General features: G+C 42.9%; 1 protein-coding gene across 1 annotated transcript; it reads right to left on the minus strand.

The window, feature by feature from the left end:
- Positions 1–8,656: 8,656 nt before the first annotated feature.
- On the minus strand, positions 8,657–11,397 carry LOC124131118. Its single transcript, XM_046494212.2, has 3 exons — positions 10,958–11,397; positions 10,079–10,261; positions 8,657–9,022 (listed from the first exon to the last, which is right to left on the minus strand). The coding sequence occupies exons 1-3, from the start codon at positions 11,232–11,234 to the stop codon at positions 8,820–8,822; spliced, it is 663 nt and encodes a 220-aa protein (XP_046350168.2). The 5' UTR covers positions 11,235–11,397; the 3' UTR covers positions 8,657–8,819.
- Between the last annotated feature and the right edge of the window lie 2,709 nt (positions 11,398–14,106).

Raw genomic sequence — 14,106 nt, forward strand, 5'->3', positions numbered from 1 at the left:
GTGTTGCAAATTGTACTCGCGAGGAACCATTTGCGGTACTGGCACTGATGAGGACAAGTGACTACAAAATTGCCGTTCAAATATTTAAGATCCAGGGTAGAATAGGTATTCAGTAACCCTTGCGTGCCGTGAATGGCGACTGTGCTTGTCGTAAGAGGCGACTAACGGGATCACGTGGTCAGGCTCGCTGAATAGGTTGATTCATGTCATCGTATCCCAATTGCGTGGATCGATGCTCATGGTGTCAATGACTGGATCGTCTGGTCCAGACTCAATTATTTAAATTGGTTGGTTGGTTTGTTGTTTTACGCCGCACAGTATTCCAGCTATATGACGGCGGGCTGTAAATAATCGAGTATGGACCAGACAATCCAGTGATTGATATCATGAGCATCGATCCACGCAATTGGGATCGATGACATGCATCAACCAAGTCAGCGAGCCTGACCACCCGATCCCGTTAGTCGCCTTTTACGACAAGCATAGTCACCTTTTACGGCAAGCATGGGTTGCTGAAGACCTATTCTACCCCGGAATCTTCACGGGTCCCAGACTGTTGAACACGATCACCCTTACATTGACATAGTCGCTATTTACGGCAAGCATGGGTGTGACCAGGGCAATTGTCCCTTCGTATGGTAAACTTTAAAGGACGACTGATATACACAAGCAATGTTAGTAGATAAACAAAACCGGCGTTTGAACGAGATAATCGAGTGATCATGGTCAAGTGAGTTTGTTTTAACGCAACGTTGAACAGTGCTCAGTTATATATCGGCGTGTCAGCTTGATGCAGGTCACAGGTCATAGGTCACAGGTCACGGGTATGGTGGTGACAGACCAAGACACACAAATGGGGCGAACCGGGGTTCGAGCCAACAATCAAAGGTTTTAGGCGTGCCCACAGCGAATATGCGGCGCCTAAGATGACTGGACCACCCGTGACCCCTTAAACGATTTGAATGAAATTTGATACGCCTGCCAAGTTGCCTTACCTAGAGTCCATTTAAATTGTAATATGTTGTCCGATACGTTATCCTTCATTGAAGAACGTTTTTCTATTTCCAGGTCGACCAGAACCAGAAGGTAACGTGACTTATCCCCGATCCGGGTTAGAATAGGTCTTCAGCAACCCATGCTTGTCATTAAAGGCGACTATGCTTGTCGTAAGGGGGGACCGACGGGAATGGGTGGTCAGGTCGCTGACTTGGTTGATGCAGGTTATCGTATATCAGTTGCGTGGATCCGATGCTCATGATGTCAATCACTGGATTGTCTGGTCCAGACTCGATTATTTAGAGATCGGCGTCATATATTGCTTGGTTCGGCGTTAAACAACAATCAAACAAACAAACAAACAAACAAACAAACCATCGGCTTCACACAATGTGGATAATCGCGCAGGATAGAAGCTGGGTGTGTTTGATGTTCTGCCTATAGCTACTCGTATCGGGGGAAAGAAACGTGAGATGCCAATGTTTGTTGTTTCCTGATTTGAAATGTTGGTGGCACTATTGCTAAAGGTGGCTATCTCACTCACTCACTTACTCACTAAAACGTCCTGTTTTAACGCCCTCCGTTCGAAACGGTATTAAGCCAAACTTACTCAAATATCTTACCGTCCACTGAACTGGCTTACCAAATGCACAGTATGCGGAATCGGAAGTCAGGTTGTTTTTGCAGGATAATTCATTTAATACATCTCTCAATGTTCGAGCGTTGTATATTACATTATCTATCACAAGAAATAGTTGTATTAGACATTCAGAAGCCAGAGTGGACCGGTAAAGCCTACGGCGCTGCGCTTTACAGCGAGGCCAATTTTGAACGAAACTCCACCGAGCGCCAGGCATCGGGAGTCGCACGCTTATAGAACGTGCACCAAAAGGCGACTATGCTTGTCAATCCAGAGATTGACATCATGAGCATCGATCCACTCAATTGGGATACCATGACATGCATGCACCAAATCAGCCAGCCTGACCACCCGATCCCCTTAGTCGCCTCTTAAAACAAGCATTGTCGCCTTTTGCGGCAAGCATGGGTTGCTGAATACCTATTCTACCCCGGTATCTTCACGGGTAACGATGACATGCATGAACCAAATCCGCGAGCCTGACCACCCGATCCCGTTAGTCGCCTCTAAAAACAAGCATTGTCGCCTTTTACGGCAGGCACGGGTTGCTGAATACCTATTCTACCCCGGAATCTTCACGGGTCTGGAGATTACGAAACAACAGTCAACGACAATACTGTGGAAAGTGCACAAACACTTTATATTGATGTGTGAAGGACCCTGGAGACGTGTGTTTGTTAAACTGCATTTGGCTCATTGATTTATTCCTTTCGTTGATGTTTCTTCGACTGTTGAATGGTAAAGTAAACTTACCATATAACAATGTACGGACAACTTGAAGAAGACATCAGGAATTACAAATAAATTTACACCCCGATTTTGTTCAATAAAGAAAACCAGCAACATATCTCACCTCATGTCAGATGACTCGATCTTTTAGAGTTGTTTATGGCCCCTAAACAAACTCTTTATCTTCAGTTCCACATGTATTTTTATGCATGCCAGGTTTTTAAACTTAGCATATTCGTCATTGACTTAACTGATAATTTATCGCCAGTGACTGTAGAGTGATATAAATCCTGCCGGGGTCCATGCAGAAGCAAAGGTACTGTAAGTCCCTATGGTCCCGAGTATGGTGATCACCCTTCAGTGATTGACGATCTCTAGCCCATTTTTATATTGTTTTAACTCGCATGTGTGATATTTTAGTAATTGCACTGCCCATCGTTGACAGCTTTGTTGTTTAGTCTAAATATATGTATTATTAATGTACTTCTTGTCAAGATATGGCTGAAATTCTGCCGATGTGACGTTAAATCTTACTCACTCATCACTCACTCACTTTATCTTCATTGTTAAGAATGTGTGTACATAGGGTATGCAACCATATTTACACTGAAACAGGAATCACGATACTGTCTCTAAAGGGCAACAGTATATCACAACCGTTGATGGCAGCGTACTCAGTATCTGGTATGACTTGCAATAGTTTTGGTCTTTTAGCGATAAAAACGCGATGGAAGCGTGTGGTTTCTCACTTTTACATACAACTACAAATAATTGTGGAAAATGTGGAAATAATTATGAATTCCCACTCACCGTTTGTTAATTATGTTTATGTATGGCAATTAATTCCCTCGGGACAGAGGGTATGTTGTGCGTGTGTTATAAATACATATCATCGCCTGACCCGTGAAGATTCGGGGTGGAAAAGGTCTTCAGCAACCCATGCTTGCCGTAAAAGGCGACCAACGGGATCGGGTGGTCAGGCTCGCTGACTTGGTTAATGCATGTCATCGACCCCAATTGCGTGGATGAATGCTCATGATGTCAATCACTGGATTGTCAGGGCCAGACTCGATTATTTACAGACCGCCGTCAAATAGCTGGAATATTGCTGAGTGCGGCGTTAAAAAACAAACAAACAATTGCGTGGATCGCTGCTCATGATGTCAATCACTGGATTATCTGGTCCTGACTCGATTATTTACAGACTGCCGTCATATAGCTTGAATATTGCTGAGTGCGGCGTTTAACAACAAACCAACCAACTATAATGGAGAGACAACATGTATAATAATTTCAAGTGACCATTGTGTATACCAGTTTGACCATCCGTCTATATTCTGATTTTCTATTCTTCACAGCATTTTTATCGTGCAACGTTGAACTGGGTTACACGTTCAACGTCGATGCTCACATGTGCTTCAAGGTTCACGTCGTCACGAAGACCTGGACACAAGCAAGAGATACCTGTTTAGAAGAAGACGCCGAGATGATCATGCTGAACACACAGTCCAAACAAACTGTCATCGAAAACATCGTTGAAAGTGGTAAGGTTTGAGATAATATATTCAGCAAAATGTGTCATATCTGTGTAAGCATTGTACCAAACTGATCGATATGTAAAGTTTAAATGACTTTTAACTATACCTCTATGATGAGGATAATTTATGATATTTTTTATCACTTCCGAGGGAGCGGGTGGTCAGGCTCGCTTACTTGGTTGAAGCATGTCATCGATCCCAATTGCGTGGATCGATGCTCATGATATCAATCACTGGATTGTCTGGTCCAGACTCGATTATTTACAGACCGCCGTCATATAGCGGGAATATTTTTGATCAACAAATAAACAAAACAAACAAGTAACAAAAATGGCGCTTTGAGATTGACGAGTTAAATGAGAAATCTTCGGTTCATAACGAAACAGTTTCGAGAGAATAACAAACTGCAAGAAGTTATATTAACTCCATAAATGGATGTCATTATTTTGCCGTGTAAATGTGGAACTGACGTAAAAAGGACGTCAACAGTTTGTGTACGGGCTTGACACTTACGATAACGGGAGACAATTTAAGGGATGGTACTCTTGAATGGCAATAGTTTCGTCAAAGAGTAATGTTCACTGTAGTGAAATATCAAGTGTTATGTTCACTGCTATGAAAATATCACTTTTCTCACCTTCAGAAAAAAACTCAGCCTATCACACTGACGTATATAATAATCTGCAAACTTCAGCGAAAAGTGACGAAAGTTATAACGTCGACATATTATTACGTCACAATGTTTTGACATTACAAATTAAATGTACGCAAAAACATTAGTCGCCACTTTGCCATGAAGTCACATTGGCGGTGACAATACGATAGTGGTAACATTCTCAATAAATAGAAATACTCATATCCATTTCGCTCCCTATTTAAAGATTGACACAACTTTTTATTGAAAATGATTTGTTTAGCCAAACGCCGCGACCCGTGAAGATTCCGGGGTAGAATAGGTCTTCAGCAACCCATACTTGCCGTAAAAGGCGACTATGCGTGTCGTAAAAGGCGACTAACGGGATCGGGTGATCACTCGCTGACTTGGTTGATACATGTCATCGATCCCAATTGCGCGGATCGATGTTCATGCTGTCAATCACTGGATTGTCTGGTCCAGACTCGATTATTTACAGACCGCCGTCATATACCTGGAATATTGCTGAGTGCGGCGTTAAACAACAAACAAATAAAATAGCTTCTGCAGTATTCGTTTGAAAAGAAGGGAATATCTTTGTTTTGGCTTTACTTTCCTGCAACGCGTTTGCCGATGTGAGACCTTAAGGGAATGTTCCATGTTTTGGGGTCTCTTATCTGTTGTGTATGGGCGCGTATTCGTGTTGGGTCATTATTGAGTGGTTTGGTTTGGTTTAATTGTTGTTTAACATCGCACTCAATCTCATTAAAATCAGATCTAAGTTTTCGCTGTCGCAAAACAAAGATCTGAGGACATCCCATTACGGGATCCCAACGACAAGCATAGTCGCCTTGTACGGCAAGCATGGGTTGCTGAAGACCTGTTGTCCCCGGATCTTCACGGCTCCATTATTGAGTGAATTAAGTATATCCTATATATAATTTATACTAATATATATACTACTCTAATGCTGCATACCATAAGGCTTGTTAAAACCTAACGAAATGAACTAAGTAGAACAGCGTGAATTGGAGTTTATGCAGGTAACATGTAAAATAAATGGCTCGCAAACAACATGCTTTCCCGACAGAAAATTTTGTTTGTTTGTTTGTTGTTTAACGCCGGTCTCAGCAATATTCCAGCTATATGACGGCGGTCTGTAAATAATCGAGTCTGGACCAGATAATCCAGTGAATGACATCATGAGCATCGACCCACGCAATTGGGATCGATGACATGCATCAACCAAGCTGGCGAGCCTGACCTCCCGATCCCGTTAGTCGCCTCTTACGACAAGCGATACCTTAATCCTACTGGTGAGGCATCATGTGTACAATATTCTATTTTATAGATGGCCAAAATGAATACTTCCTCGGAGCAAGGAATACCGGTACGGATGGCGTATGGAGATGGGTGGTAGACAATTCCAGCATCCCTTGGTTCCCAGCGACTATCCCTTTCGGCATGTGCATGGAAGTGGAGCCTGGCCTGAGATATGATGACACCGAGTGTGATTTTCAGCTGCAGAAATATTTCTGCGAAATAATGATTTAATACGAGGGTAATTTTTATGTTCTTAGCCTCACATAGAGAGAGTTGACCTAAAGACAGTATCATGATCCATTTTTCAACATAATCCCATTGCATATTGATTCACTTTTGCCAACTATGTTGGTTGGTTTGTTTGCTTGTTTTACGCCGCACTCAGCAATAGTCCAGCTATATGACGGCGGTCATGAACATCGATCCGCTCAATTGGGATCGATGATATGCATCAACCACGTCAGCGAGCCTGACCACTCGATCCTGTTAGTCGCCTCTTACGACAAGCATAGTCGCCTTTTACGGCAAGCTTGGGTTGCTGAAAACCTATTTTACCCCCGGATCTTCACGGGTCTCCACGCAACACAATTGGCATCGATGATATGCATCAACCAAGTCAGCGAGCCTGACCGCCCGATCCTGTTAGTCGGTTTTTACGACAAGCATGGGTTGCTGAAAACCTATTCTATCCCGGATACTGGTGATCTCTAGCCAAATGTATAATGTATTGTTCTGAATAGTCAAAATGTTATGGTTACTTACTAGTTATATATTTATAGCTGTGGTACTCTAGTTATTTTGACCGCCTTCGTGGTCTTGTGGTAGAGCGTCCACCCGGAGAGCGGAAGGTCCAGGGTTCGATCCCGGGCCGCGTCATACAAAAAGACGTTAAAAGATTGTACTTGTTGTTACCCTGTCTGGCGATCGGCATTAAGGGGCTAAAACAAGGACTGGTCGGCTCGGAGTCAGTATACTGTGTCTGAGTGGGGTATTCATGTTAAACTGCGGTATGGTATCTCAGTGAGCTAGCACTATAAATCGGCATCAGTCCGGACTAGTACAAGCAGCCACACACACACATACACGTGCATGCACGTCGCTATATAAGTGCAATAATCTTGGACGCGACGTTAAACCCAATTTCACCTCACCTCACCTCTAGTTATTTTACAGTCCTTTGTCAACAGGTTTTATAGTCTTTATATATGCATTATTCCTGTATAACTTGATTTAGTCACGATATTGCTGAAATATTGCCGATGTGACTATAAATCTTAACTCACTCACTCACTCATCTAAACATATACGAATATTCTTGCTGCACATGGTAACAATGAGGGGCGGTCGGGTAGCCTAGTGGTTAAAGCGTTTGCTCAGTCGTCTAAGGCGCCGCGATTTGCTGAGAAGAGTAGCGTCCCTTGGGCACGCCAGAAACCTATGATTGTGGGTTCGAATCCCGGTTCGCCCCGATTATGTTTCTAGGTTTGTCAGCACCATACCCGTGCTTTTAGGTTTCACCGAAGTGGTAAACGTCTGAGACCTGCATCACTTCGGGCTTCCCTCCCACATTAAGCTGACACGCCGTGATGTAACTGGAATACTGTCAAAAGCGACGTTAAACCAAACCACAGGAGTCCGTTTCTAAAAATAGACGCCCTCATGCATATTCATGACCATCTCGCGTGTGGAGATGGTCATGAATATGCATGAGGGCGTCTATTTTTAGATACGGACTCCTGTGACCCAACTCACTCACTCGTCACGCCGAAGACCCGGGTTCGATTCCCGACATGGGTAAAATGTGTGAAGCCCATTTCTTGTGTCCCCCGCCGTGATATTGTTAAAAGCGGCGTAAAACCATACTCGCTCACTCACTGGTAACAATGAGCACATTCTAGCTTATACTGATTGCTATTAACTCATGGAGAAAGCAGACCGCCTCTGTGGTACAGCGTCCGCCCTGAAGGTCCGGGGTTCGATTTCAGGCCGCGTTATACCAAAAGACGTTAAAAGATGGCACTTGTTGTTACCCTGCCTGGCGCTCGGCATTAAGAGGCTAAAACGAGGACTCGTCAGTATACTGTGTCTGAGTGGGATAGTCATGTTAAACTGCGGCATTGTATCCCAGTGGGCTAGCGCTATAAAATCGAAATCGAAATCCGTACTAGTACAAGCAGCAACATGCACACACACACACAGGTGCATTGCACGTCGCTATATAAGTAAGTTATACCCCATATCACCTCACCTCACCTCATGAAGAAAGCAGCGAGCACGTGCCAGATGTTTGTTTGTTGTTTAACAAATGGCCGTCTGTAAATAATCGAGTCTGGACGAGACAATCCATTGATTGACATCATGAGCATCGATCCACGCATTTGGGATATGATGACTTGCATCAATCAAGTCAGCGAGCCTGACCACCCGATCCCGTAAGTCGCCTCTTACAACAAGGAAAGTCGCCTTTTACGGCAAGCATGGGTTGCTGAATACCTATTCTATCCCGGATCTTCACGGGTCACGTGCCAGGTGTATCCTGGTAACAATCAGCACATCCTAGCATATACTGATAGCTATTAACTTATGTTTTTTGGTTTGGTTTGTTGTTTAACGCCGCACACAGCAATATTCCAGCTATATGACGGCGGTCTGTAAAATAATCGAGTCTGGACCAGACAATCCAGTGATTCACATCATGAGCATTGATCCACGCAATTGGGATCGATGACATGTATCAACCAAGTCAGCGAGCCTGACCACCCGATCCCGTTAGTCGCCTTTTACGACAGCACAGTCGCCTTTTACAGCAAGTATGGGTTGCTGAAGACCTATTCTACCCCGGAATCTTCACGGGTCTATTAACCTATGGAGAAAACAACAAGCACGTGCGACGAGTAGCTGCTTTAATTTCCTGGTAAGAATTTGCACATTCTGGGTTTAATTGCTGATTATAATAATCTTACTGAAGAGAAATGTCACAGATGTATTTTTGCTCTTCGTTGTGGCATCCAGTGTCATCAAAATTCAAATTTGGTTCAATTTCGAGACATTTGGAATGACCCCTCTTTGTGTACTCCGGAAAGACTGTGTCGTCCACTGTCCATCTCCATACTCCGTCCTCGGCCATGTCTGTTGCTCCAAGGAAGTATTCATTGGCTCCATCTGAATTGTGTAAACAATAAACGTGATCGGAAAAAACGTGTTTGCCTCCACATTTTAGATATATTTCTTTCTTCAAGCATTACGTCTCTTGCTCGGAAGGGGATTGATCAAGTTTAACCGAGGTACAACTGCGCATACCCTTTCTTGGTTTGTTTGTTTGTTTGTTGTTTAACGCCGCACTCAGCAATATTCCAGCTATATGACGGCGGTCTGTTAATAATCGAGTCTGGACCAGACAATCCAGTGATTAATATCATGAGCATCGATCCACGCAATTGGGATCGATGACATGCTTCAACCAAGTCAGTGAGCCTGACCACCCGATCCCGTTAGTCGCCTTTTACGACAAGCAGAGTCACCTTTTACGGCAAGCATGGGTTGCTGAAGACCTATATATTCTACCCCGGAATCTTCAGTCGCATATTACTCTTTCTACCAAGAGTTGAAAGAGCGTCATAAGTCTCCTGTTCAGAAGCCTTTTGATCAGGGTTACAACATTCAAGGACTCAGTGAAGCGTTCAATTTTTTTCATGGTAGACATGTGGAGGAAATTTCCAAATTTGATGCATCAGTGACAAAAATGATGTTTGATGCAATTCCCTATTTTGACTTCTACCGTATGTTTATGTGTTTTTTAACTGAACAATTTACATGCCTTTGCATGTGTTTGTGACGGTGGGTCAGGATACTCTCACCTTTTCCCGAACACCATGGTATCTTCACTCTTTGATAGTGATTCATAAACACAGGCAAATGATATCGTCGAAATTGTACAATAGAGATTTGTGAATAGTGAGTAAGTGAGTATGGTTTTACGCCGCTTTTAGCAATATTCCAGCAATATCACGGCGGGGGACACCATAAATCGGCTTCACACATTGTACCCATGTCGGGAATCGAACCCGGGTCTTCGGCGTGACGAGCGAACGCTGTAACCACGAGGCTACCCGACCGCCCCCGATTTATGAATATTGAAAGGGTTTGTTGCTTTTGGTAACTTCTTTTGAGCAATGAATTTCCAATAAATATGAAGAGTATTTTGTCGCTATTATTTACCTGCTGCAACAATCTCTCGCATTAACTGTCGCTTCTCGGGAGTGTCTAACTTGGCAAGGTCGCCACCCTCGCTTTGGCATACCTCACGGCCTTTCAACCAGGTGGCCATGTTCGTCTGTACTTTGTAGCAGAAGTGCGCGGAGTTGTTGTAGACGTACCCAAAGCCAGCAGCTGCTCTACAAACTGTAAGATAATGACACATTTAAGCATTTTATATAACATCCTCGATTATCAAGTCCCTGTATTATATCTTCTTTGCGTTGGTTTGTTTTGTTGTTAAACGCCGCACTCAAGTATATTACGGCGGTATTTAATTAATCGAGTCTGGACTAGACAATCCAGTGATTGACATGAACAACGACCCACGCAATTGGGATACGATGATATGCACCAAGCACGTCCGCGAGCCTGACCACCCGATCCCGTTAGCCACCTATTTCGATCCCAAATGCTCATGATATCAATCACTAGATTGTCTGGTCCAAACTCGATTATTTTACAGACCGCCGTCATATAGCTGGAATATTGCTGAGTGCGGCGTAAAACAACAAACCAAACCAAAACAATATGGCTGCAATATTGCAGATGCGGTTTTTACATTGTAACTCATAAGTATATCTTCATTATATTAGATAAATGCCTTGATCACCTTTGTTACTATAGCCAGGAGTTAGCCGGATTGAAATGGTACGGGGTTCAATCGAATTACTCTCTTTGTCTGAAATTGTTAAGGCTGAGTTAGTGATAGGAGAAATTTAGCTGGTAACGTCACTTCCAAAACGAAGCTAGTGGGTCCAGGTATTTGTCATTATAGAATGGAGATATACTACCTTGGATACTCGAGGATGTATAATGAAAATTATTATAAATACTACTCACCCTGATTGGCGTACATGAAGCTGTTTGCCTGTGTCACCAGAGAGAGCATCTCGGGATAAACCGAGTGACAGACACACGTCCCCTTCGTCACATCATAGTTCGCAGTAACGGCTTTCTCTCCATCACAAAAGAGAATACAGTCTTCTGTACAACTCAAAGTCGCACGGGAGAGAATGTGATCGATACCAAGCTTTCCTTTTTCCGCGAGGTAATATGTTTTTGAGCTTATAACGTGAACGCTGAGCGAAGTAATCAGATAGAGAGATATGCAGAGCATAGTCAACCGCTTTCAAATTCAGCTCGTAAACAATGATGCGTATGTTTCGAGGAGTAGAGCCCTTACTGGTTCTTGTGTTTTGAAGTCAAGGGTTTGCTTGCGCGTCGTTGATGTGTTGTTTACCTGTTGTGAATATATGTACACTACGAAAATGTGAAACGTAATTATCAGTGCACCAGCCACACTTCAAACACATTCAATGAAGCATGTTCGCTTGATGTCGACTTGCTGCGAAGAAAAACTACACTAGACGTAGACACACATTAAACGCATTCAATCAAGCATGTTCGCTTGATGTCGACTTGCTGCGAAGAAAAACTACACTACAAACATCTGAAAAACGCTCTGTCCAGCATACTGGAAGTACTGTTCTTTTTTTCAAAAGACAGAGGAGACCAAAGCGTCTGGTTAAAGTCTTTGATGACGGTGTATTGGGGTGTAAAATTATACAACGTCAATACCAGAGGATAATCTCGTTTATCCGCCGAAACAAATTTTCATTTGGCGCAAAAGGCGGTGACGGGGATATGAATGCATCACTGAAACGGAATGCTTTTTATTATCAATTGGGGTTGGTTGGTTGGTTGTTTAACGCCACCCTCAGCAATATTCCAGCTATATGACGGCGGTCTGTAAGTAATCGAGTCTGGACCAGACAATCCAGTAATTAATATCATGAGCATCGATCCACGCAATTGGGATCGATGACATGCATCATGCAAGTCAGCGATCCTGACCGCCCGATCCCGTTAGTCGCCTGTGAGGACAAGCATAGTCGCCTTTTACGGCAAGCATGGGTTGCTGAAGATCTATTCTACCCCAGTTTAGAAGGAAACCGCATGATAATGCATTTACAATGTCCTTGATACCTACATTTGTTTTATCATCATATTTTATTTCATTTCACATTTAGAGATCCCGTGAAGATCCGGGTTAGATTGTTTCTTCAGCAACCGAGGTTAGGCTAACAGCAAGTCATTTTATCCCAATTGCGTAAATCCATGATCATGATGTTAATCCCTGGATTATCTGATCCAGGTACGAATATTTACAGACTGTCGTCATGTAAGTGAATATGGTTTTCTCTGGTATTGAAGTTTTATATTATAGAATTGTTCTTTTATCGGTTATTTTTCTAGGTGTGTCAGCACCATACCCGTGCTTGTGGGTTTCACCGAAGCGGTAAACGTCTGAGACCTGTATCACTTCGGGCTTTCCTCCCACATTAAGCTGACACGCCGCGATATAACTGTAATACTGTTAAAAGCGGCGTTAAACCAAACTCACTAACTCTTTCACCGGACTGTGTGTATATGTGCGACTGCTTGAAAGACTGATTTGGCTCGCTGACTTGATTGATGCATGTCATCGTATCCCAATTGTGTGGATCACTGGATTGTCTGGTCCAAACATGATTATTTACAAACCGCCGTCATATAGGTGAGTGCGGGGTTACACAACAAACAAACAAATGTACGTAAGAGACTAAGGCCACCATTCTGCGTTTTAAAGTATGAATGGCTCTATTGTTTCATGAATTTGAAAATGTATCTAAAACAAAGCAACGTTTAACATCCGGGCGTGCCACATGTATATAAACTTATGATCATAATTTTCGTTTTATAAGTTAATGTGAGTAATAATAACAAAACTGCATCCATCGAATGAAATGTTGATGCATCTTTATTCGGGAAATCGATTTGTCCTGCAGCTCTCCGTGCTGTATCGATCAAGGGTATTTACAATATTCAACCTGACGGTTTCTTGGATACTACCATCTTCCCGAGTCAAGGGCGTTAACTGACTGTAAAAGTCCAGTTTCCATCCTTGCCGACCAAGGCTGGAATTTCTGTGTTCCATCGGGGTGCCACCAGTGGCTAGTACGAGTTTTGTCCCTTCTATGTGCCTCCTACTGACCAATCAGATTTCATCTCTCATATCACTTGTATTTGCTTCAATCAAAATGGCGTCGCCCATTGAAGACGATCTGATTGATAATCAAGATCTATATTGTAATAAAACGGGTCTTACCTGGGGAGTGTATCAAATCACGTGAAAAAACAGATTTGGAAATCTGTTGACGCTAAGCTGTCGGTACACATCCTTGCTGTAAAAGGCGATACACATCCTTGCTGTAAAAGGCGACTATGCTTGTCGTAAAAGGCGACTAACGGGATCGGGTGGTCAGGCTCGCTGACTTGGTTGATGTATGCCATCGATCCCAATTGCGTGAATCGATGCTCATGATATCAATCTCTGGATTGTCTGGTCCAGACTCGATTATTTACAGACCGCCGTCATATAGCTGGAATATTGCTGAGTGCGGCGTTAAACAACAAACAAACAAGAACACATGCTTTGCAATCGACCGATTTCGTTACTTGATTTTGATTGGACTATGCATAGAATCCTTAGACCAGCCCAAATATTACTCATAACTCCCGCCTAGTTCGTGGAGGAAACTGGACTTTCATATTCAGTTAACTCCTTTGCCTCGGGAAGATTGGATACCACGCGTTCTTATCACAATGAGCAAAAACTACAGATTTTACGATCGCTTCCGCCAATACGAGCTCAATAAATCTATCTGTGGTCCTGAAAATACACCTCCATTGACGTCATCATAATGTTCTCCAATCGGTTATAATCTCATTAGTAGAGATGTTATAATATGCTTGGGTTTTTGTGTAATATCCGGGGGACGTTATATATTATCCCAGGGGTTTTGTATAATTTACAAAAAAAAATTGTATATCCGGGTGATTTTATTGATATAATTCCGCTGATATTGTCACATGTGCATGTCTCTCGCAAGAAATATATTTGGATGCAATGTGCGGAATGATGTCAAATCAAATGACAAATTAATGTT

Source organism: Haliotis rufescens, unplaced genomic scaffold, assembly GCF_023055435.1.
Source record: "Haliotis rufescens isolate VD_foot unplaced genomic scaffold, xgHalRufe1.0.p SCAF_10, whole genome shotgun sequence".
Taxonomy (NCBI): Eukaryota; Metazoa; Mollusca; class Gastropoda; order Lepetellida; family Haliotidae; genus Haliotis; species Haliotis rufescens.